Source organism: Ovis canadensis, chromosome 7, assembly GCF_042477335.2.
Source record: "Ovis canadensis isolate MfBH-ARS-UI-01 breed Bighorn chromosome 7, ARS-UI_OviCan_v2, whole genome shotgun sequence".
Taxonomy (NCBI): Eukaryota; Metazoa; Chordata; class Mammalia; order Artiodactyla; family Bovidae; genus Ovis; species Ovis canadensis.
The window spans coordinates 46411091-46434648 of record NC_091251.1 but is presented as its reverse complement, the minus strand read 5'-3'; the positions used below and the strand labels follow the sequence as shown (position 1 = coordinate 46434648).

The 23558-nt window shown below is 53.4% G+C and overlaps 1 protein-coding gene across 1 annotated transcript; it reads right to left on the bottom strand.

Moving 5' to 3' along the window:
• Nucleotides 1-460: 460 nt before the first annotated feature.
• Nucleotides 461-11260, bottom strand: DISP2 (dispatched RND transporter family member 2). The gene is made up of 8 exons (XM_069597483.1): nt 11148-11260; nt 6054-6383; nt 5738-5767; nt 5472-5595; nt 5094-5209; nt 4645-4775; nt 4177-4274; nt 461-3727 (listed from the first exon to the last, which is right to left on the bottom strand). The coding sequence occupies exons 1-8, from the start codon at nt 11258-11260 to the stop codon at nt 461-463; spliced, it is 4209 nt and encodes a 1402-aa protein (XP_069453584.1).
• Nucleotides 11261-23558: the final 12298 nt, after the last annotated feature.

Below are 23558 nucleotides of genomic sequence, written 5' to 3'. Positions count from 1 at the left end.
AGAGGCCCAGGAGGCTGCTGAAGTTTCCCAGGGCTCTTGGTTGATGAAGGGGCCCACAGGATCCCAAGGACTGGGTCCCTTAGTCCCACTGAATTTCATGCCCCTTGTCATGGGGGCCAAGTCAGCCTCCCCCAATACATGGAGCTGCACACATGACCTTCGCCCTTCCAGAGGGTGGGTCCTGGTTGGCACTGTGGGAACAGATGAGCCCTTCGCAGGTCACAAGGAGAGCTTGGCATTTCACTCCAAAGACCACCCCCAAACCGAATCCTCCAGGTGTGGGGAGTAAGCAGCAGCCCAGACCAGGGCCAGAACATCTGGCAGGGTTTAAAATCCACAGCTGGAGAGTGAGACCTCCCCACGCTGATGTGGGAAACACTATCAGGCTCTAGCCTGGTGCTGCTCTGGGCTTGTCATCCCCACAGGCTCTGTGCCCCAGTCGGGCCTCCCTGGGCCTCCCTCAGCTACTGTAGCCTGAAGTGTGGGTGCTGGGCCTGCGGACCCAAACATCTGGCAGATCTGGCTGGCTGTTGGGCAGCACCACAGGACTGCCATCCCCCGGCCCACCACGGCCCTTCCAGGACAAGCTGCTCTGGTGTGAGGGGGGCAGAGATGGGTCGTAAACAGTCTCTTTGAGCGCCAGCCACAGTGTGTCCCGCTTCTCATTGAGCTGGCCCCGTTCAGGTACTGTCTGCTCGGCTTCATCCAGATCCTCTGGGGAGGCACCCACGGAATCTGGCACACGGGCACTGGGCTCGGAGGTGCTTAAGCAGGTCTCATCAGAGACGCTGAGCCCCTCCAGGGTGCTGGCTGAGGAGCAGAGGCAATCAGGGGGCTCCACGACCTGGGGCTTGGGCCTGGGAGGGTGGGCTGGGGCTTCTAGTGAGGCCTGCACCAGCTCAGCCTTCTTCCCTGGGGAGCCCTGCATGGCCCGGGTTTTGGGGCTGGGTCCGGCTTGCTTGTAGGGAGAGGAAGTCTGCAAGGCTGGGCACTGGCTGAAAACTGCCTGGTGGTCCAGGAACAGCTCCCTTGGGGATGCAGGGCCTGGCGGGGGCCGGGAGCAGTAGGGGCCATCATGCAGCTGTAGATCTTCAGAGAGCACTGAGGGCCGGTGAGACAGCTTGCTGGTGGCTGTACTGGTGTCAAAGCTGGGACTCCGGCGTCGTGCCAGCGGCTGTAGCTCGTACTGCTCTGAGCAGGACCCGGGCACCCCTCCCACCGGCCCTGGTCGTGGGCGACCTGCCTTCTCCCCACCAGGCTCCCCAGTTCCAGCATCCCACGGCAGGTGTGCACAAGGCCAGAGGATCTGCCCACAGTTCTTCTCTGGTCCAAAGAAACAGCAGAGAGATTGGAAGAAGAAGCTGGCGAAGCCGCAGCTGACGCACTTCACCATCATGAGGATGATGCCCAGCTTGCGATAGAGCAGCACCGTGGCAGGCAGCATGAGCACACCGGCTGCAAACAGGGCTGCAGCCCCCACTGCTGTGGCGCAGCTGGTCTGGCGCAGTGAGAAGGCCACTCGACTCAGGCGGTCAGGGTGTGGGCATAGGTGGTAGGAGATGCAGTAGTTGACAGTGAAGTCCACAGAGAGGCCCACCGAGGCAGAGAGAAAGAGGGCCTCGGCAGTGTTGAGCTGCCACTCGAGCAGAACCAGGAGCCCCACGGTGAGCAGCACAGTGCCTGCCACAGCTGCCACTGAGAACAGGCTAAGTGGAACATTCCAGGTGCCCAGCAGCAGTGTGGCAAAGGCCAGCGCCAGCGCCAGGCCCAGCACCACTGCAGGCTCGGTGCTCAGGCTGTGCTGCAGGCTGTACAACTCCAGATGGCTGGTGAACCAACCCCGGCGCAGGCCAGGGGGTGCCCTGCCCAACTCTGCTGCCAGCCAGTGGTTGACCTCAGTGTAGAAGTGGTGAGCCTGGCTGTAGTCTGGACTGTAGGGGCAGTTGGTCTGGAACTGCAGGACCAGGGCAGCCAAGCCGCCCTGGGTATTGAAGCGGGGTCCCAGGTCCCGGGGGCTCTCCGGGCCTTGCTCCAGAGCCATCATCTTGAGGCAGTGTAGGAAAAGCTGCGGGGCCCAGGGAAAGCCCAGGTGGCCACAGCAGAGGCCCGGCCCCAGGCGGGCACAGCCGGGGCTCTCCATCCAGCGCTGGAGGGCCTCCACGAAGCACAATGTGGGCCAGCCCTCCGGCTGGGCCCCGAAGAAGCTTTGATTCCGAGCTCCGCGGCAGAGGGCCAGCAGCCAGCGCTGGGCCTCAGGACCGCTGGCTGAGAAGGCAGGGTCGCTCACCAGTGAGCTGTTGCTGCGAGGGTCCAGAGGGTCTCCCGTGTCCACGGGCAGGATGCCCCACACCAAGACCACAGGCATGTGGCCGCCTTCGCCCTGAGGCAGCCGCTCAAACAGAAACTGCTGACGGTACTCGGCGTCGAAGCGCTCGAAGGGGTGGCTGGGCCGGAAGACCTGGCCGCGGGGCGGCGGTAGCGTGGGCAGCCGCAGGCGGGGGCTGACGCCGGCGATGTAGGCGCCCCCAGCCGCCAGCGCGGCGAACCAGCAGATCCAAATGTAGCGGAACTTGATGACACCGCAGGGCAGGAGGCGCTGGAAGAGCAGGCGCGAGGTGCTGGCGGCCGCCCTCCGGAGGCCGCGGAGCCGTCGGTGGAGTGCCAGTGCCAGTCGCCGGGGCGCGCTGCCGGCCCACGGACCACGCGCCTGGGACGCACAGCCGCGCGCCAGGTAGCGCTCGTGCAGCACCGCGGAGGAGGGCAGCCAGGCCAGCGTGAGCGCCAGGTGCGCCAGCACAGCCGTGCCCATGTAGAGCGCGAAGCAGCGCACGGCCGGGAGGCGGCTCAGGTAGCTGGCGTAGAAGGCCGCGCCCGTGGTGAGGCCCGAGACCAGCAGCAGGTAGCCGAAGTGGTGCATGGTGCGGCCCACGCGCTGCGCCAGCCCCCCGGAGGGCAGCTGGCTCTTGCTGAGGCGCCAGAGGTCGAAGAAGATGAGGGTGTGGTTAGCGCAGACGCTGCTCAGCAGGACGAGGGCTGCCAGATTGACGAAGGGGAAGTAGGCCATCCGGAAGGCCACTCGGTAGAGAAAATAGGCAACCAGCAGAGAGCCCAGCACCCCCAGCAGCACCATGAGCGTGAGGAAGAGCGAGCGCAGGTAGAGGGCGATGCTGAGGAAAATGGCGGCCAGGGCCAGCAAGGGGTACACCGTGTCCTGGGCCAGGTAGTGCCTCAGCAGTTCCTGCTTGAGGCCCAGGTCCATGCCGGTGACTGACGTGTAGTTGTCGGAGAGCCCCCAGGGCATAGCGAGGCGGTCCAGGTAGATGCCCATCATGGAGGCACCCTTGAGGGTGGGCAGGAAGAGCAGGCTGTACTTGAGGGAGGGCACCTGGTAGTCTGCAGTCTGGGGACTCAGAAAGTCCCTGTCCAGCAGGAAGTGCAGGAGTTGGTAGACAGCACTGCTCCGGGAGCACTTGGTGGGAACCTGGGTACAGCGTGGGGGTTTGTCCTTTCCGGGTCCCAGACAGGAGGGCACCAGGGCACCACGGTGATAGTAGAGGGCACAGGCCCGCAGCAGGGCCAGCGTGCGGGTTGTATCGGCTTGAGTAATGTCTAGGCAGGAGGAGCGATTGGAGAGCACAGCCACATAGTTGCCCAGGGACCAACTTGGGCAGCACTCGTTGGCTGCTGTACGCTGGCACAGAGCCCCAAAGCTGGGATGGGAGCGGATCTGCAGGGCACACACAGCAGGAGAGAGCTCAGGGGAACTGCTGGGGTCCAGGTTTCTAAGCACTGTCCCAGGCTCTCTCACCTCCTTTGAGGCAGCAGGGCAGAGGCAGAGGGGTATCTTGACCTGACTGGTCAGGCCCCTGTTCTAGCAGCTACATCTTGACTCCTTCAAGGAGGAGCCTCAGGACCTTTTGAAAATCCCCGGGCTCTGAGGGTCTGTCTCCCAGCAGCTATGTCTTGGCACTTCTGGAAGCAGCTGACCCTTCGCTTTCCTCTCCCCCACAACCTAGAGCCTCTTAGCAGGGTTGCAATAATTTTCTAAGCAGGGAATGCTCTTTCCTAGCCCAGCCTGGCAACCTTGGTTCAACTCTATTTCCTTATGATCAGGTCCCTGGTGTCCCTAGCTCTCCCCACCCCCACCAAGCCCCAGCACATCCTCAGCCAGCTCACCTGGTCATGTTCCATGCGACACATAGAATGAATGGCGTGCAGGTTCCACAGGCTGCCCGCTGAGGTGGACATGAACACCAGCTGGGCATAGCTCTTCTCTGCAACACACGGCCCAGAGCTCAGTGCTTTGGCCCCAGATCCTGGGCCCACCAAAGGGAAGATGCTTACTCTGGGCCATAAGAGGCTCAGATTCTCAGGAGCCTCAAACCTGTGCCTGGCTGCCTGATGCTGGGCCTGCATCCCTCCCCTGTGCCACACCCCCGTCCAGCTTGACCCTTCCTGGCTGGAGCAACTGAGACCTGCCTCATCCTCCCAGCTATAACCCTTACTTCCTTGGTTTGAATGTGACTGGCCAGTCTCCTTCCGCTTCTGTCTGCCCAGATTTGTTCTCCTGGGCCCTCCAGTTCTAGTAGGTGGGGAGAGGGAGAACCACCATTAAAGCTAGGAACTGGCCAGGCTGCAGCTTACCAGGGGGGCCACAGAAGAAGCTCTCCTGCCCTCTGTCCTCCAAGGACTCCACCATCCTCCGAGGCCGGACCATCCCCTCTTGGGCACTGCTCCAGGGTGTGGCGGGGCTCAGAGTGGTGTGGGGGTTTGAGCTAAGGTAGAGAAAAAATCTATACCAGGCACTGTCCAGAAGGTGAGGGGCTCAGAAAAGGCCAGATACCATTGCCCAGGGGGTTCCAGCAAGGCCCTCTGACCTGATTTTTTTTTTAAACTTTGTTTTGACGGCACTACATGGCATGTGGAATCTTAGTTCCCTGACCAGGGATCAAACCTGTGTCCCCTGCAGTGGAAGTGCAGAGTCCCGACTGCTGGATAGCCAGGGAAGTCCCCTGACATGTCTTTGGCTCCTCTCTGGAGACCTCGTTCTATCTCTGGTTGCCCCCAAAAGTGGAAAGATGGGAAGCCATTACCTGTTCAGCTCAAGGTCTGGGGAAAGGGAAAGCAGCTTCTTGGGGCCTGTGAGGGCCTGCAGTGCTCTCCAGACAACTAGCTTGCGCCCAAGGTCCGTGTCCCGAGGCTCAAAGCCCTGCAGGGAGGAGGGCAGAGAAGATCAGACCACAAAGAGGGGGAGTTCTTCTTCCTTCTCAGTTCTGCTTCTTTGGGTCCCTGAGCAGGGGACCTGAGCCTGCCTGCCTGGATGCCTGGATGGTTGGACCCAAGGATCACCTCTGTACCCTTTCTGAGCTCTCACTGGAGAGTCCACTCCCAGCAGGGCCACTCCAAAGTTCTGCCCCAGACCGAGCCAAGGTGGTCAGGCATGGGGGCCCCATCCCTCCATGGCCCCTCACCAGTAAAGGCTTGGAGAAGTCAGGTAGCTGGCCCCCCAGCAGTCCAGCCAGGGTGCAGAGGAGGATGAAAGCCAGACACAGCAGCAGCACGGCCACTGGGCACTCCGCAATCAGCTGGGAATAGCTGGGAAAGAGGAAGAGATCACACATGAGTTGGCGTTGGGCATGGTAGCAGGGAATAGATGAGCTTAGAAGCCACCAAGGAGGGATGGTGGAGCTAAACTGGGCCTGGTCACCCCATGGGTCCAGAGAAGGCCCAGGCCTACCTCTTTGGCATCCGGAAGGCCCGTTCCTGCCTATGGGAGAGAAGAAAAGACGCTTGCTTGCTGTAGTCCTCTTGTAAGGTGGGAGGTTGGAGTAGGGGTAGAGGGTAGAGGAAGTTGGCATCGACCCTTGCAAGCCTCCCCACTCCCGAGTTCCAACCCTTCCTTCCTCTTCCCTCCAGGCTGCCTCCTCCATCAGAGACAGGAGACACTTGGGCTGCCTCCTAGTGAAGGAATCTAGACCTCCGGGAGTTGGCCCCACTTTGCAGCCCTGCCCTACCTTCCAGGGCAGCTGGCCAGCTGCTGGACCCCTCCTTACCTGACGCTGACCACGTGGTGCTGCACAGATGCTGGCTTCCAGGTCCCATCACGCTGTGAGGGGGCTGGGGAAGGGCTGAGGCTAGAGCCATGGGAGCACAGTCCTGCCCGGTCCCCAAGCCCTGGCAGGGAGCTTGCCCCCCGGTGCTCCTGTGGTGCTCGGGGATAGGTAAAGTGAGCAGGGGCCAAGGGGCTGGACGGGCCCACAGGCTGGAGGGTGGAAGTTGCTGGTGGTGGTCCAGAAGAACTGGAAGGGTCCTCAAGGGGGCAGCTGTGGAGGGAGCAGCTCCTCTCTGGGCTGGCCTCTGGGGCCACAGCCTTGCTCTGGGACCTGGGGGAGGAGGAGGCAGGGAAAATGGGGGTGAGACAGTGGTGGTCCATACCATGCCCCTGCAGTGTTCAGTGAGCTGAGACGGGTGGGGCTTGGGTTTTACTGTTACTGGTTCTGGCAGGAGGCGACGAGGATAGGGCCTCTGGGTCTACACCTCCAGCCTACTTCTTGGGGTTTCTTGTCTCATTCCCTCATCAGTCTCTGCACCCCTAAACACATATGATTAATTTGCACCTTTAAAAACCATACAGGGGAAGTACTTTCCTTTTATAGAGTTGAGAACTGAGGTTCAGTGAGCCCTGAAGAGCCAGGCCTTGAGCCCAGCTCTGTCTGCTGCAATCGTCTCTTCATTCTCTTGTCAGACACTAATTAAGCACCTGCTGCACTTTTGTTCCCACCTTAAAAGCCAAGGAAAGTCAGGAAAAGTTTGGCATAAGCAATTATTGTCTTTTTCACCAACCCTAGGACTTCAGGAAGAGGTTTGCTCTGCAAGGGTGTGCACAGCTGGGAGAGGGAGTTAGGACCCCCAAGAGACTTGCCAGGAAGGAGTCAGCAATAGATTTGTCTTTCCAAATTACTCATGGGGGCAGTATTCTGTGCATGGACCCAGCCCCACTCCTTGGGTGCAGGGGGAGTTGTCCTACCCCAGTGGCAGGATTGCTAGACCTAGGACAGAAGATGGTCACAGAACCAAGTGCCTGAGGGCCATGGGTGATTCCCAGAGGGTTCTGGGCCCAACAGTGAGTCTCCTTCCTTCCATCCTCCTGGCTCACCTGGCCTGCTAGAATTTGCATAGCTCCCATGGAACAGCCAGGTGTCTGCTGATCCAACCCTGGCTTCCAGTCTTGCCTGCTGCACTGCTGAAGGGGCCATGGGCCAGGGCCCTGGCTGTGATGGCAAGTGGACATTGCCCACAGAGGCTGGGTTCTGCCCAGAAATCAAGTAGAGGAACTGAAAAAAAGTAAGCTCCTTCTCTTTCTGCCAGAAAGCTGGGTGGCAGGCAGTCGTGGGGCAGGGGATAACCCTCATGCTGAAACTAAAATGAGGGAGCAGTGGAGGTGGGATCCTGGCCCCATCATCCTTTAGCTCTGGGGTCTTGGGAAAGATACACAGTTCTTGGAACATGGACATCCTTGTCTGTTGAGTGAGAGTATGAGAATAAGGTCTCCCTCTCAAGTTAGTTGGAGAAGGCAATGGCACCCCACTCCAGTACTCTTGCCTGGAAAATCCCATGTATGGAGGAGCCTGGTAAGCTACAGTCCATGGGGTCGCTAAGAATCAGATACAACTGAGTGACTTCACTTTCACTTTTCACTTTCATGCATTGGAGAAGGAAATGGCAACCCACTCCAGTATTCTTGAATCCCAGGGACGGGGGAGCCTGGTGGGCTGTTGTCTATGAGGTCGCACAGAGTTGGACACAACTAAAGCGACTTAGCAGCTTAGCAGCAGCTCAAGTTAGTATGGGAATTAACTGAGGTAAGATCTGTGAGGTGCCTGGCATGGAGCCTGGCATGTGGAAGAGATTTGCTTTCCTGCCTCTTCACACTCAGTGCTGCAGGAAGTGTGTAGATTAAGAAGTATATTTATATTTACAATTTGAACTCTTTAGGCACTTCAGATAATATGTCTCCATTTGAAAACTTCTCACACCTTAAGAATCTCTCTACATATATAATTATAATTACTTTTCTTTTTAAAATATTTATTTGTTTTTGGTTGTGCTGGGTCTTACCTGCAGCATGTGGGATCTAGTTCCCTGACCAGGATCCAGAATCCAGTCCCCCTGCATCAGGGGCATGGAGCCTTAGTCACTGGACCACCAGGGAAGTCCCAGTACTTTTCTTTTTGTTATCAAAAGCTGCATTAGAATTTATCTCATGGTTTATTTATTTTTTAATTTTTATTTTTACTTTATTTTACTTTACAATACTGTATTGGTTTTGCCATACATTGACATGAATCCACCACAGTATCTCATGGTTTAAACCACTATTTCTTCTTCTTCTTCTTCTTCTTCTTCTTTTTTTTTTTTTTTTTACTAACTCTACATTTAGAAAAATAGGAATTTGACTGAAGTTGTTTTCAAGCAAGACCTCAGATGACCCCATAAAGTTAATGATATAGCAACCAGTGTCCTGGCAGATAAATCCCTTGTACATCCATCCCCATGGGCCAAAGGGAAGCTGGAAAAATGACCTGGGTTTCATATGTATAAGTGGGGATATCTATTTCTTTAAGATTTTTATTCTGCAGGTCTTTTCTGAGCACTTGCCACATGCTGGGCACTGTGCTTGGTCTGGGTTGGACCCTGAAGGCATGAAGGTGACCCATTTTATTTTGTATACATTTTTGGTTGCACCCTGTGGGGTGTGGAACCTTAGTTCTCAGATCAGGGATTGAACCCATGCCCCCTGCCTTGAAAGGTGGAATCCTAACCACTGGACACCAGGGAAGCACAAGGTGACCCATTTTAGTCTTGGTCTCCCTCTTTAGAGTAGGGCCTGCTTTCCAGAGTCAGGAGGGTGGGGTAGCCAGGGTGCCTATTTCAGCTGCCCGTGATTTTAAAGCATCACTGAGCTTTGGGCTTGTCTTAGGAGTCAAGTCCCCACTTGGAGTGTCAGTTCCTTTTTCATGAGGGAAGCCAGCATTCCAGGGGGTAGTGGCTGAGAACTGAACTCAGTCCTCCTTAACCAGCCTACCAAATCTCATCAGCACCTCCCTTGCTTAGCAGGCTCCTGTTCAAGGGGGATTTCAGTCTCCCCCATTGGTTTGCTTCTACTGGGATCTCCCTAGCCCAGCCCCTTCCTGTCAATCCCTTTTATCCCTTTCCAGGAACCTAGGATCAGCTGTCTGTCTTGCTTCCCCTGGGGGCTTTCATTCTCACCCTCAGTTCCATGGCTCTGACTGGGATGAGCAGTTTCCTGGGCTGCTTGCCTGGGCACATTGGCCTGTAGGCCAAGTGACTGGGGCAGATAGGAAGGTTAATGAAAAGGGAAGACACAGGTCTGACTCATGGCCATAGAAGTTAGGGCCTGGCTAATAATGCCCCAGACCCTCACTTGGGAGCCCCATAACGGGCAAATATACAGGAGTATTAACCATGCCTCAAGCCCACGGACATATAGCTATATGAACATCCATGTGATCAGGCAGAATGGTCAGGACAGATGAGGGAGCTCCAGTTCATGCCACTAGGAAAATAAAAAGTAATTTTAAAGACACAAAGAATGAACTGTTTCAATTTGCCCTGTTGTCTTTACATTAGTAAATGTATGTGTGTGTGTGCAAGCACGCGTGAGCGCGTGTGTGTGTGCGTGCATGCGTGAGCGCGTGCATGTGCTGTCTTATTCATTCTCCAGGGTGCTGCTTAGTTCAGCAGGAATGATTTCTGTTTCTTGGAATGAAATGAGTCCCCTTGCCTGATTTGTCCAGGGTCTCTGGGGAGGGGCAGAGAAGGGCCAGAGGTCTCAGGGAGTTATTAGAAGACAGCAAATAGTTCCTGTATTCAAGTATCAGCCCTATGTGCATGGGAAGTGAGTAGTCCAAGATAGGGCTGATCCTGGGCAAAATATCTGAGGCAGCAAAAGACTCTCCAGCCCCTTCTAGGGATGCTCCTGGCCCCTGCCCTGTCACTATCTCTGCCTTGGCCATCCTTGGCTCTTTGGTCGGGCCATAGTGCCAGGCAGTCCCCTGGTCCAAGGAGCACATTAATCCTGTCTCTCATCCCATCGCAGAAAGTTCTGTGCCTTTCAGTCTGAAAGGTGGCTAAATCTATCCAGGCTGGTTTGACAGTAGAGGGAAGGAAACATTTCTCTCTGCTTATGGGGTCTCCTCTTCACTCTGAGGTACAGAATATACATTTAACTGGGGCAGTCTGGAGATAATGTGTTCACCTCTGCTTTTGCCCCCAAAGAATGCTTCCTATGTCAGTCCAGGCAGGAGAGAGAGGCAGCGTCATGTCAGGTGAGGGATCCTGGGGGCGGCAGAACAGGCAGGGCACAGAAATTGCGCCATATTGTTACCTGGCTGGGCTGTTCCCTCACACATATGGTGGAGGAAGGGCGAGGAGAGGCACCAAGATCTGGGCCCTCAGCAGGAAGCTGTTCCTTCTGTCCTGCCAGCCTGGTGCTCCTTCAGGGAAGGTACTGACCACGACCTGACTCTCAGAGCCAGCCAACCCATCACATCCAAAGGGTGCAGGTGGCTGCCACACGTGGGGACTCCAGCCCACACGTGCGCAGCTGGCCATGCGGGGCGGCAGACTGGAGACCGATGGTGATGGACAAAGACAGACCCTAGTTTGGCAGCCGAGTGTCTGGCCTCTCCCTAGGACATACACCTTGGCGAGTCCATCTACGACACACACGCACCCTCGAGCACATTGACATGCTAGAACCCGGACTGAGGTTGCTGCAGGCTTGGGGCTTACACAGAAGACGTGGGGGCAGGGCCAAGAGGGAGGGGTTCTGGAGGCCGGAGGGGCGGGGGGAACTCGGGGTCTTAGAGGTAAGGTAGAAACAGTGGGTGGGGCAGGTCCCGGGGGCAGCAAGGGCGAAGGGGGCTGATATTAGGGAGTATCAGGGAGAATGAAAATCGGCAGAGAGAGGGCGTGGCCAGGGGGCCAGGAGTCTGGCGGCGCCAGAACGGGCTCTGGGAGGGTCTGGGGAATGAATGGGGCGACATATGGCGGCTACTGGGAATATCTGGGGCGCGGGTTCTGGGAAGGACTGAAGCTGGGTCTGCGGAACAGTCCGCCCCTACCTGTCCGGGGAGCTGCCTTCTGGGGCCAAAAGCTCCCCCTCGGGCCGCTGCTTCCCTTCCGGACCCGGGCCGGGAACCGGATCGCTGCTGCTGCTGCCGCCACCACCGTCCATGCCCGTGGGCGGCGCCGCTGTCCGGGCGCCGGTGCTGAAGCGGCGGCGGCAACGGCGGCGGCGGGTTCCTGCGCATGCGTCGACGCCAAGCAGGCCGGTCACTGGGCGGGGCCGAGGAAGAGCTTGGCCAATGGGCGCGTCACTGGGGGGCGGGGACAGAGGCTTCCCGCCGCGGGGCTGTCGGAGCTGGGGGCTCCCTGTCTTTAAACGATCCCCCGAACTGCTGTTGTGGGCCCCTCTACCCAGGGCATGTCTGACAGCTGCTGTTAGGAGTCTGGCCATCTGGCTGTAGCTCGCACACCGGCGTTTCTGGGGTGGATCGGTCTTCCGTGAGGGACAAGGAAACGCGACCCCAGGCTCCGTGTCGAGAGCCTCATAACTTGTAACGCTGATTCTTCAAGCCCAGAAGAGCAAGCAGCTCCATGCCGGCACTTTACTGCTCAGAATGCTGAGGGGTTGAAAATTTGGGCTACTTTTACTCCCATATTTCTCTGAGCTTCCCTCAGCGGACCCCCACCATTTCCTTCCCAGTGAGGCTAGGCGTCTGTTCAAGTTGGATCTTTCTCCAAGTTGGTCTGGACCTGGGTCTGTGCCCCTCAAATGTGGAGCCTCGATTCTGTTATTCAAGTGCGAGTATGACCCGGAAGAGAGAGAAGCGACTCAGAGAATCCTCAGCTCCTTTTCTTAGAACTACCCCACTTCAACCTGGAAATGTAATCATTAGCCACTCATTTCCGAGTTCTTGCTGCCTCTGCCGTCAGGGAATGGCTGTGAGAGAGGGGCAGTGTGCTGGGAAGTGGAGAGGCATGGTTGGAGAGCTGTAGTAGCACCAGAATAGGTAGGGTCCCTGTGAGAAGCCTGGGAGTTGGGAAGTGGAGAGGCCCCCAAATGTGGAATTTGAATGGGTAGAAGGCAATGGCACCCCACTCCAGTACTCTTGCCGGGAAAATCCCATGGATGGAGGAGCCTGGAAGGCTGCAGTCCATGGGGTTGCTAAGAGTCGGACACGACTAAGCGACTTCACTTTCACTTTGCACTTTCATGCATTGGAGAAGGCAATGGCAGCCCACTCCACTGTTCTTGCCTGGAGAATCCCAGGGACAGGGGAGCCTGGCGGGCTGCCGTCTATGGGGTCGCACAGAGTCGAACACGACTGAAGTGACTTAGCAGCAGCAGCAGAAGGGATTTTACAGCAAGCAGGCTGTCTGTATGTTTGGGAGATGCCTTGGCTGAAGAATAGGGCTGGGAAGAGTCAGAACCCAGTAGTATCTGGACTATGGGTATCCCTAAACTGTGTGCAAATGCCACTCTATGCAAGGTATAGACCAGTAGGGGATGGGGGTGGGAGAGTCTAGAGGTGTAGAAGTGGTGGCCCTGCCCTGAGTAGCTTAATTTGGTTGGAGAGATAAAAGCTGTCCCATTAGTTGATGCCAACTGGGTAGGGTGTGGTTGGGCCCATGCAATGGTCGATATAAGCTGCAGAGACAGGAGCAATGTGCAAAGACAGAGAGGACCTCACTCATCCTAAAGGGCTTTAAGGAAGGCTTCATGTTGATGGTAGAGCTTTGGTTGGCTTGGAAGGAAGGCTTTCCTGACCGGGGCTGAGGTGGAGGTGGTAGTGATGGAGAAACTGTGCAAAGGTAAGGAGTCTGGAAAGTTCTACATATTTTCAGGGAATAGTTAGTTCAGGATCCACTGAAGGCTTCTGTGGATCCTTCTAGAAGGAGGCATGCACAGCCCACTGTGTCTGAGTGTATGTGATGTGGTAGAGGTGATGAGACCATCCTTGAGACCCTTTAATGGGGGATGGGGCAGAAGTGCAAACAAAGGAGGGGTGACCTTATTCAGCTGTGTGCTGTGGATACCACTGAACCAAACTACTGAGTATGCCTGACTGGGACCAATTTTCATAACTAGGAAATTCAGAAACCACTGGGCCCCCTGAGTGTCAGGTTGGATGTGAAGGAAGATTGGCTCTTTTAAGAGTAGAATATGGCCTCTAGGAGGCTGTTTATTAGGAACAGAAGATTCTGGTTCAGGCCCCATGCTAGATCACGCTCCCCATTCTTGGGTCCTGTTTCTTCTGCTTCCTCAGTGATGTGGGCCAGGGGGGTGCCCAGGGGGCCCAGGTGGGTGGCCCCTTCCAGGACAGTGCCCTGATCCAGGGTGGGGACATGGAGGGTGGGGGTGCCCAGGGCCAGGGGGGTGCCCATGGCCATGGCAGTGCCCAGGGCCAGGGGGGTGCCCGCCTCCATGGCTGTGCCCAGGGCCAGGGGGGTGCCCATGGCCATGGCAGTGCCCCTGTGGAAAATCAGATGAACAATATTAGAGTCAGAGGTCAGTGCCAGTCTTACCTGAGATCAACTCCTCTTCTCCCTTCCCCTTGTCTCTCTGCTGCTCCTCCTCTAGAGGACACAGGATTCCTGGGTACTAGTAGGGGCTCATGGTAGAGGTCTGGGAGACAGAGATAGCAAGTGACTGCTCCTAGTTTTAGGCCTTTTGCCTTGATGAAACTAGAGCACAGAGCAGACACAATGGGAGGAAACTAGATTAATTGAGTTCTATTCCTTGAGCTGAGATATGGCTCCCACCCTCTGGACCTTGGTTTATTTTATCTGTGACTAAGAAGCTGAAGTATCTCATCTTCTCCCTTCCTTCACCCAAGAACCCATGAAGAGTGATTAGAGGTTTTGCCATGTTGACTACTTAGAAATGAAGGTAGGGCTGGGGGAGGCTACAGAAGAACTCAGTGAGGACCAGGGGCACGGAAGAGACAGGAGGCACAGAGAGGAGAGATGCAGGAGCCAAGGGGAAGGAGGAGTCAGCTGAAGGGTGGGAGGAGACAAAGGTAAGGATGTGCTTGTTCTCTATGTAGGCAGTACACGTGTGCAGGTAAAGATCTGTACTACCTCTACATAAAAATAGTTATGTCTATATACATGAACCTATAAAGACCTTCTGTGTACACAGGTACATGCCTATGGGTGCATGTGCCTGGCTATGTGCATACATGTCAACAGAAGTACATGTGAGCCCATGCCTGTCCCTGAGCAGGTGCCAGACTCATGAAATCAGGAAGAACAGAGAGTAAAATCAAGGTTTTATTTCTTGAGGCAGAAGAGTCCTGGAATGGGTGGTTTACCTTTCTGTCTTGGCTGGAACCACTCTTGAGGCCCCAAGGCCAGAGGAGTTTCTTTGCCTCTTAGCACAGGCCCAGGGAAGAGAGGAGACACAATTTTGCTTCTGGTGCTGGGCACTGGGGGCCTGGGACCCCCAAGGGAGCAGGAAGTGGAGGGTTATGGCCCTACTCTGTGTGTGTGCATAAGTCGCTTCAGGTGTATCTGACTCTGCGACCTGACACTTCTTTTGCCAAGAATACTGGAGTGGGTTGCCATGCCCTCCTCCAGGGGATCTTCCTGACCCGGGGATCAAACCATGTCTCTTAAGTCTCCTGCATGGGCAGGCAGATTCTTTACCACTAGCACCACCTGGGAAGTCCCTAGGGGTTGGATAACTCCCCAGTCTGCTGCTTCCTAGGGCCTGATAATGGCTTATAACCTGTGGGAAAGAGACAGGCTCCAGGGTTAGGAGTCTTTCGGTGACAATATTAAGGCAGCCGCTGCCCCATCCAGGCTCAGTGACGCCTGGAAATTTCCACCTCCCACCCTGCTTGCCTCTTCGATGTCTCTTTTGTGGTGGGGGCATTCCAGGCCTAGGAGTTGGGTCTGTTAGTGGTGGGGGGCTGGTGGAGGGGAAGCAGGGAGGAGGGCAGACAGGCAGGTCACGGGTCCCTGCAGTGTGGTTGGGATTTGGGAGCAAGCCAGCCATCTGAGAGGGCTGTGGGTAGCCAGGGAAGCAGAGAAGCATGGAACAGGAGGGGAAGCAGCAGGGGAGAGGATGAGCTGCTGAGGCAGGGAGGGGATGTGAGAAAAGAAGAGGGACAGATGGGAAAACTGGGGAGGAGTAGAGAAGGCTGCCGCCAGGGTTGGACTTGTACTGTGATGCTCCTTCCCTCCCCACCCCCCCACCCGTGGGGCTGAGGCCTCCCTACTGTACATTTGGGGGATGTCTGTGGCTGCCACCAGACTGTCTAGGAAGGGGACTGACAGCAGGGAGGGAAAAGGGAGATGGCTAAGGAACTTTCCTACCTGTGGGCCTGTAGGAGAGGAAGGAGAAAAAAAAACAAAGAGCTTTGGTTATTTGGTTCTGCAGTGAGAATCCTGTCTTCTTCCTAGCGCTGATTTTGTGCCCACCTTCCACTGTCCTCCCCCAACAAGGCTCCTCAGACTTGACCAGTTGCCTGACCATCATTCCTTCATTCATTCATTCACTCAACACATACATGTATATGTGTGTGCGTGTGTGAATGCAATCTCAGTGGTGTGTCCCTGTTTGCTCAAGAGCTGGCTGAGTTCTCCTGGGTGGGGTGGGGCTGGTTAGGAAGTGTGGGTTCTAGTGCTCACTCTGTTAGCTGTCTGCCTCCTTGACTTTTTGTTTTTCTTTAAATTTTTTTATATATTTAACTGCACTAGGTCATGGTTGCAACGTGTGGACTCTGAGTTGTGGCATGTGGGGTCTAGTTCTCTGAACAGGGATCAAACCTTGACTTCCTGCACTGGGAGCACAGAGTCTTAGCCACCTGGCCCACCAGGGAAGTCCCTCAACCTTTTTTTTAAAAAAGATTTAATTTTATTGTTGGAGTAGAATTATTTTACAATGTTGTGTTAATTTCTGCAGCACAGAAACTGCACAAAGTGCACCCTCCCAACCTACGTCAAAGTCCATGACACTAAAGGAGGCGCCCTGGTTCTTTTATTTCCACCTCCAGGTGGGCCCCACATAGCTTCCCCCTCTGCCCCTTCCCCCCAGATTCCACCTTTCTCAGGCTGATCTCTGCTCAGATCCTCAGCTGTTTCTTTGCTCATGCTTATAACCTTCTGGTTCCCGCTCTCAGACTTTGCTCTTATCTCCTGCCACTTGGAAATCTGTCTTGCTTCACTCTATGTTACGTTCCTGCAGGAAGTTCACTTGGGTTGGACCGTCCTGCCTGCCTTGTCTGCCAAGCTTCGGGTCCAGTGGGCTCATTTCTGCCATAGCCTATCTGACTGGTCCTGAGTATTTTGTAGTGCTCTGTTGGTGGGAATCATCTACTTGATGAGATTTATATTGAGGGCCATCATGGTCTTTTGTTCCTTTTGAGGGGAGCCATTGGCATAGCTGCCGAGAGCTGAGTTCTGAGCCCCAGATCCTGCCACACCTCCAGGGCCTCACCCTGAGAAAGACTGATAACTTCCCTGGAGCTCACGTGAACAGTGGAGGGAGCCCCTGTCTGTTTCATTCCTGAAGTCGAAGACCTAGTGACATGAAGGATGTGTGGGCATGTTTCTTAAACTGTAGAGTGTATTAAGAACATGAGGCTTGTTTTCATTTTGGAACCCTACCACCACACACACACACACACACACACGGCTTGCATTAGATGTGACTGACTGCCCCTGACTTCATGACCTTCCCTCCCTCCTTATTCCTTCTTCCACGCTGCGGTCTCCCACCACAGTACTTACGTGGCTCCATGTTTTTGGAGCAGGCACAGGGAATGACAAAAGGAACACCTATGAGTCAATGGGTAAAGTTTAGTTTACTGTAATCTAAACCTCAGTCTCTCCTTCTTCCCCCCAGGGATGTACACACATAGCCCCTTAAGAGATGAAAGGGATAAACTGCTCCCTCTAGCTTAGCTTGGGACTCAGTATGGAGCTGGGCACTGAGTAGGTGCCAGGCATGGGTGTTGAGTGAATGCAGTGGGTTTATCCATATGGTATGTAGACAGAGACATGAGAACATTATGCATCCCTGAACCATATACCCTTACATGTGACCCCTCAAGATCCACCCTCAGACTCACAATCATGAATGAACTCATTTCTACTTGGGCCAGTTTCAATCATGTTAGTTATTTGTGTAGCGTGCCTGCTATGTGTCAGGCCATAGTACTCATAGTCCCTATGAGTTTCATAGTCCCTAGAGACTTTTGTCCCTGTGTGATGTCTGGCATAAAGGTGGGGGAAGGGAGGAAGTGGTGCGGGGAAGCTTGGAGATCAGTTCACTCAGAGCTGGGAGGACTGGGTTAGTGGGTGGGTGCTTCTGGGGGATGCAGGGGACCCTAAGACCTGTGCCTCCAAGCCACAAATGAATGGAAACCTTCCCTGATCCAAGCTGCCTGTTCCCGCCTCTTCCCACTAGGAGTGGAAGCTGGCTTGGTGATCTGAGCCAATTTGTTGTATGCCAACAAGTGTGCTATCACAGGATGGAGCTTCTGGGCTTCTGAGGTGCTCTGGTGCCAAGGCTGGCATTGTCTTGCATGGGGCTGGTGCATAAGTCATAATGGGCAATTCCAGAATGGACCCAGTGCAAATGCGGTATATTCATTTTTGTTTCTGACCCACAACTCAGAATATAATATGTAACATACAGACCAAATGCCTAACATCAGGGTACTCTGGTTGTTGAACACAGAAGCACAAATGTTCACGCACCACATACAAGCACACACATCTGTACTACAACAGCCCAAGCCTCTTGCAAGACAGGACCCTGGCACCTTTTGAGTCATCTGTTTCGTTGGCTTTTACTTGGGCCACAAATGTTGAGCTGAGGTCAGCCTCTGAGCTATGCTATGATCCTTCTTGGCCCCTCCTCCTTCCCCTTAATGAGTGATGAGTCTGGAAGAGATTCGTGGGACTAGTTCTGGGAGAGGGAGTGCTAAAGAAAATGTTAGGGCCAGCCAGGATCTGACTTGGAAGAAAGAGAAAAGACTGACTTTGGAAAAAAAAACCCATCCCATTAAGAAATGGGCAGAGAACTTGACATTTTTTTCCAGAGATGACAAACAGATGGCCAGCAGGTACATGAAAAGGTGCTCAACATCAGTAATCATCAGGGAAATGGAAGCCAAGACCACAATGAGATATCACCTCACACTCGTTAGAATGGCTATTATCCAAAAAACAAGAAAGATGTTGGCAAGGATGTGGAGAAAAGGGGATATAAATTGGTATAGCCACTACTGAAAACACTATGAGGTTCCTCAAAAAATTAAAAATAGAACTGCCATATGATCCAGTAATTCCACTGTTGGGTATTCATCCAAAGAAAACAAAAACCCTAACTTGAAAAAATATATGCACCCTCATATATTCATTGCAGCATTATTTACAACAGCCAAGACATGGAAACAATCTAAGTGTCCATCAACAGAGGAATGGATAAATAAAATGTGTATTATACACAATGAATATTATTTAGCCATAAGAAAGAATGAAATCATGCCATTTGTGACAGCATAGATGGATCTTGAGGGCATTATGCCGAATGAAGTAAGTCAGAGAAAGACAAGTACTATGTAACCTCAATAATATGTGGGATCTAAAACAACCCACAAACAAACAAAACTTTGAGCTCATAGAATCAGAGAACAGATTGGTGGTTGCCAGAGGTGGTGAGTAGAGCTTGGGTGAAATGGGTGAAGGGGGTCAAATGGTACAAGCTGTTGTACACCTGATATAGATATTGATATTGATAATTAATATTATTGATAATTATACCTCAATTAAAAAAAAAAAGACAGGCCTTAGACTGTCCCTCCCCAGTTCAGACTAAGGTGCTTGGGGGATAGGAGTTTGTGGCTCTGGAAGGAAACGAATACAATCCCTTCGACCAGCTAAGCCCCTGTGCCTGGCACATTAGAGGCTGTAAATTCAATTCTAACTCAAGTAGAGAGCAGACCCAGGAGTCGGGGCAGGGCCGGGCAGGGGGCAGGCACCTAGGCACATAGCACACAGACCTACATTGCATTTATGAGAGATACAGACCAACACACACACACACACGACACCCACACAAAGACACAGTGACACAGATACCAGTTCAGCACACAGACACACATACCCAGGAAGACCATGATCACAAAGACACAAGCTCACAGAGCCCCTCCTGTCCCCTCCCACAGCCCGCAGAGCTGGACGCTTACCTGGGAGTGCAGAACAGGGGGCAATAGGCAATCTAAGGCGCTATCTGTCCTCAGGAGTATTTGTAAAGGATGGGGAGGGGCTGGCATGGTCAGGTCCACAGAGGGTGTGGAGGAATGAACAGGGCTGGGCTAAACTTAAACAGGGCAAAGAGTGGTCGGAAGCAGGGTGTGTGTGGGTGTGTGTGGGGTGTGTGTGTGGGTGTGTGTGTGGGTGTGTGTGTGGGGGGGTATGTGTGTGGGGGTGTGTGTGTGTAAGGAGGCTGGGTGGGAGGGAGCAGGGAAGAACCCAGTACCCCATCAGTGTGGTAACAAGATGCCACAGAACCAAGGAGGCCGGGGGCCCACACCATGGCAAGGCTGTTTATCACCCAGGGGCCATCTCTGAACACTTTCAGAGCTCCTACTGAATGTCAGGCCACGAGGTGCTTCACACTCTTTAGTTAACCCACTGACTCACACAAAACAGTGAGATTATCGCCTGTTCCCATGGGTGGAGGAAGAAACAATGCACCTCGTGGAGGGGCCTGTGGAACCTTTGCCCTGCACAGCAAACCCCAGGCCTGAACTCTCGCTTGTGCCACCCCAGCTCAGGGAGCTGCCTGGGAGTGAAAAATGAATGAGTCAGGAAAAAAACAAAACAAAACAAAGCTTGCGGTTGTCAACGAGGGGAGGGACACATCAGGGGTATGGGAGTAACAGATACAAAGTACCATATATAAAATAGATAAGCGACAAAGATAAGCAGCTATACTTATCATCTTGTAATAACCTCTAATGGAATATAATCTACAAAAATAATTGTAAATCAACTACATTTCAACTTAAAAAAGTGTTTTAAAGCAGGACTAGGGATAAGATTAATCACTTGCCAGGATATTGAAGAGAAGAAAAAAAAAAAAAACAAAGGCAGGACTTTGGAGATGGAATATGGACAAGCAGGAAGGGGCTTTGCAGTCCAGGCTGCCAGCTTGCCAGCTGTCTGTGCTCTGTAAGTCCCTGGGGCCTGGGCTCCCTGAGCCCTCTGGCCTCTGCTGTGTGCCACACCCCTTGACCTCCCTTAGGCCCTTGCAGACAGACCGGGTGGCCCTGTTACAAGCTCCCTCTCTCCCTGGGTTCTGTCTTCTGTCTCCTGCTCCACAGGACTGTCTGCTCACCTTTGTATTCCCAGGGACTGGCCTTGAGCCAATCTCCCGGCCCTCAGCAGGTGTCCAGTAACAATCTGGTGAATGAAGGCAAGGTTCAAGTGTAGTTGTGTGCTGTGTGCTCAGTTGCTTAGTCACGTCCGACTCTTTGCGACCCCTGGATTGTGTAGCCTGCCGGGTTCCTCTGTCCATGGGATTTCCCAGGCAAGGATACTGGAATGGGTTGCTATTTTCTCCTCCTGGGGATCATCCTGACTCAGGGATGGAAACTTCTTCTCCTGAATTTCCTGCATTGGCAGGTGGATTCTTTACCACTTTCACCTGGGAAGCCACTAAATCAATACAGCTGATAATTTAAAAGCTTAACACATGAGGGAAAAGTGTCCACTCTATAATCCTGGAAGCCATCTTTGTGTTCATCAATACACACCCATCACTTGAATCTGTTTTATGTAGTTACTGTTGGGTTATAACTGGTCTCGATTTCTGTGCTTATTTTTCTCTCTTCTACAAATTTAAGCTTTTTTTTTTTTTTCCTAGAGAAAGGAGCAGGAGGATCTCTCCCAGAAAGGCAGCTCCTCGGCAGACCTGAGTTCAGGCTGCCTACACGTGGGCTCACTGTGCTGGATGAAATAGGCCCACTGACACTCCCATCCTCAGACAGGCCAAGGGGCTCGGTCTCGCGCTGCTTCAATCCAGGAGAACAATGATCATGTGAAATCTAGAACACACAGGAGGAAGCAAAGAGGTTAAAGCAGCTGCTGTCTCCAGGCTGGCCTGGAAAAAGCCTGACTGAACTGGATGCACCTGAGCTGCATTAAATTCATTTTTTAAAAGTAGCCTAGGACTCCCCTGGTGGTCCAGGGGTTAAGTATCCACCTTTCAATGCAGGGGACATGGGTTTGATCCCTGGTTAGGACACTAAGATCTCACATGCCATAGTGAAAGATTCCATATGACCTAAGTATCCAGAGTACAGCAGCTGAGACCTGATGCAGCCAAAAAAATAAATAAATACTAACAAAAGTAAGAAAGGAAAACCTGGGCCTCACTAGAGTTTATACTTGAATGTTCATAGTAACTTTGTTTGAAATAATTAAAATGGCAGAACTTCTCAAACATCCATCAGTACGTGAATGAACAAATGGGTCACGGCACATGAACTCCATGGAACACCAGCATAAAAGGGAATGGACTGTTGCTACACAAGAGAACATGGCGGAACCTCAGAATCACTGCTGGTGAAGAAGGTAAGACAAAAAGAATCCACACTATATAATGGTCTATGAAATTCTAGAATGGTGTAAAATTCTAGAAAATGTGAGCTAATTGATAATGACAGCAGATCAGCGGTTGCTCAGGGAAAACGTGGTGGGAAGGGGAAGGGCTGGAGGGAGCCATTAGGAAGGCACACAAGGAGAGTTTTGGGGTTCATGGATGTGTTCATTATCTTGATTGTAGTGATGTTTTCATGGAGGAAACTTATTAAACTGTACAGTTTGTGCCATTTCTGGTATATCATCTTGGCTTCCATCAGAGCCGTAAAAACAGAAGCAACATAACCACATCAGAAAACAATTTGAAAAATAGAGAGGCGGAAAATAGTGATTCTCCTTTATTTCCATGGTGGGCAGGAATGGAAAGTATTTTGTGTGTCAGCTTCTTTTAAAATACCAATTATCTCATATCAGGTCTTGGGGATATGTGTTATATCTTCTCTTTTCTAGATTAGAAAAAGCCAGGATTCAGAGAAGTTAAGACACGTGCTTGAGGTCACCTAGCCAGTGTGTAGTTGGTCCCAGTTGGGGACCATCTGAGTTTAGAGCCTGGGCCCCTTTCCCACATTATGTTGTCTCTCTTTTCAGGAATGCTTTTCTGAAAAATTCCAGCCTGCTTTGGTAACACTGTGGACAAAGGGCTTTGGTTTACGGCTGGGTGGGGAGTTATTAATCCATCATGCGCACATTTGCTGTGAGCCTTCAGGGAGCCAGGGCATGGAGGGCGGGCAGAAGCTCACAAAGGCAGGGCTCAAAATGCTCCACCCTGTAGCCTGGGCTGCCTGAATGGCACCACCTGTGGCCACCACACCCCGTCCTCCCCAGTCCTCCCAGATGCCTCTTTCAGGAACCATCCTTTTCCCCTTCCAGGACCCTGATGACATGAACTGTCACCTCCAGCCCCGGCCTTTAGCTGGAAGCTGAAAAAAGAGGCCTATGACTTCATGGACCCCCAAGGGGAGAGGGGCTGCAGGGCTGAGGAGGGCAGTAGAGGCTCTGGGCTCGAAGTTCAGTACCCCAGTTCTCTGTGTCTCTGGAGTCGGGGTCTGGGTCATGACAGGCAGGCAGGTAGTAGGCAGTACTGAGGTCTCGGGCTGAGGAGGGTGACCCATCTTGACGGGGTGGACAGAGAAGTGAGGATGGTCTGAGTGGGTCCTCAGACAGGTGGCGTGCAGGCCTTTGGGAAGCGAGGAGAGTGCCCATAGCAGTGGTGGGCACATTGTAGTTAATTTATAGCAGAGCATGATGCGGGGCTTCCCAGGTGGTGCTAGGGGTAAAGAACTTTCCTATCAATGCAGGAGATGTAAGAGACATGGGTTCGATCACTGGGTTGGGAAGATCTCCTGAAGGGGGGCGTGGCAACCCACTCCAGTATTCTTGCCTGGAGAATCCCATGGACAGAGGAGCCTGGCGGGCTACAGTCCACAGGGTCACAAAGAGTCAGACACGACTGAGCAACTGAGCATGCACGATGTTCATGGGATCCCCCTACCCAGTCCTAAGATATTGTGGGTGAGCAGAGCCTAGACCACGTGTGAGTCCCCACCCTCTGGCACTGTGCACTATAGATAGGTCAGCTACAAACTGGCACTAGCCAAGAGCGTTTGCCAGTGACTGAACAATAGCAAGGGCGTTTGCCGTCTGCTCTTCAGAGAAGATTGAACCCTGTGCAGCCGCTGACCTTCAACACCCCGAGGAGGATTCAGGGTGGAGACTGAAGCACTCTGTGCTCCAGACAAACTGGTGGAACAGGTCTTTACATAGGTAGATATTTGCAGGAACTGATGTAAGATCCCAACCCTTGCATCTCCTCATATCTAGAAAATCACTAAATCCCTTCATGGTGACAT

Bases quoted from the DNA above. Each gene is read 5' to 3' on its own strand.
- DISP2 (XM_069597483.1), bottom strand. From the start codon at position 11,260: ATGGACGGTGGTGGCGGCAGCAGCAGCAGCGATCCGGTTCCCGGCCCG. The intron at 5,596-5,737 runs GTAGGCCTGGGC...CCTCTTTCCCAG, and splicing joins GCCTTCCGGATGCCAAAGAG to CTATTCCCAGCTGATTGCGG. The intron at 5,210-5,471 runs GTGAGGGGCCAT...TCCTCCCTGCAG, and splicing joins ACTTCTCCAAGCCTTTACTG to GGCTTTGAGCCTCGGGACAC.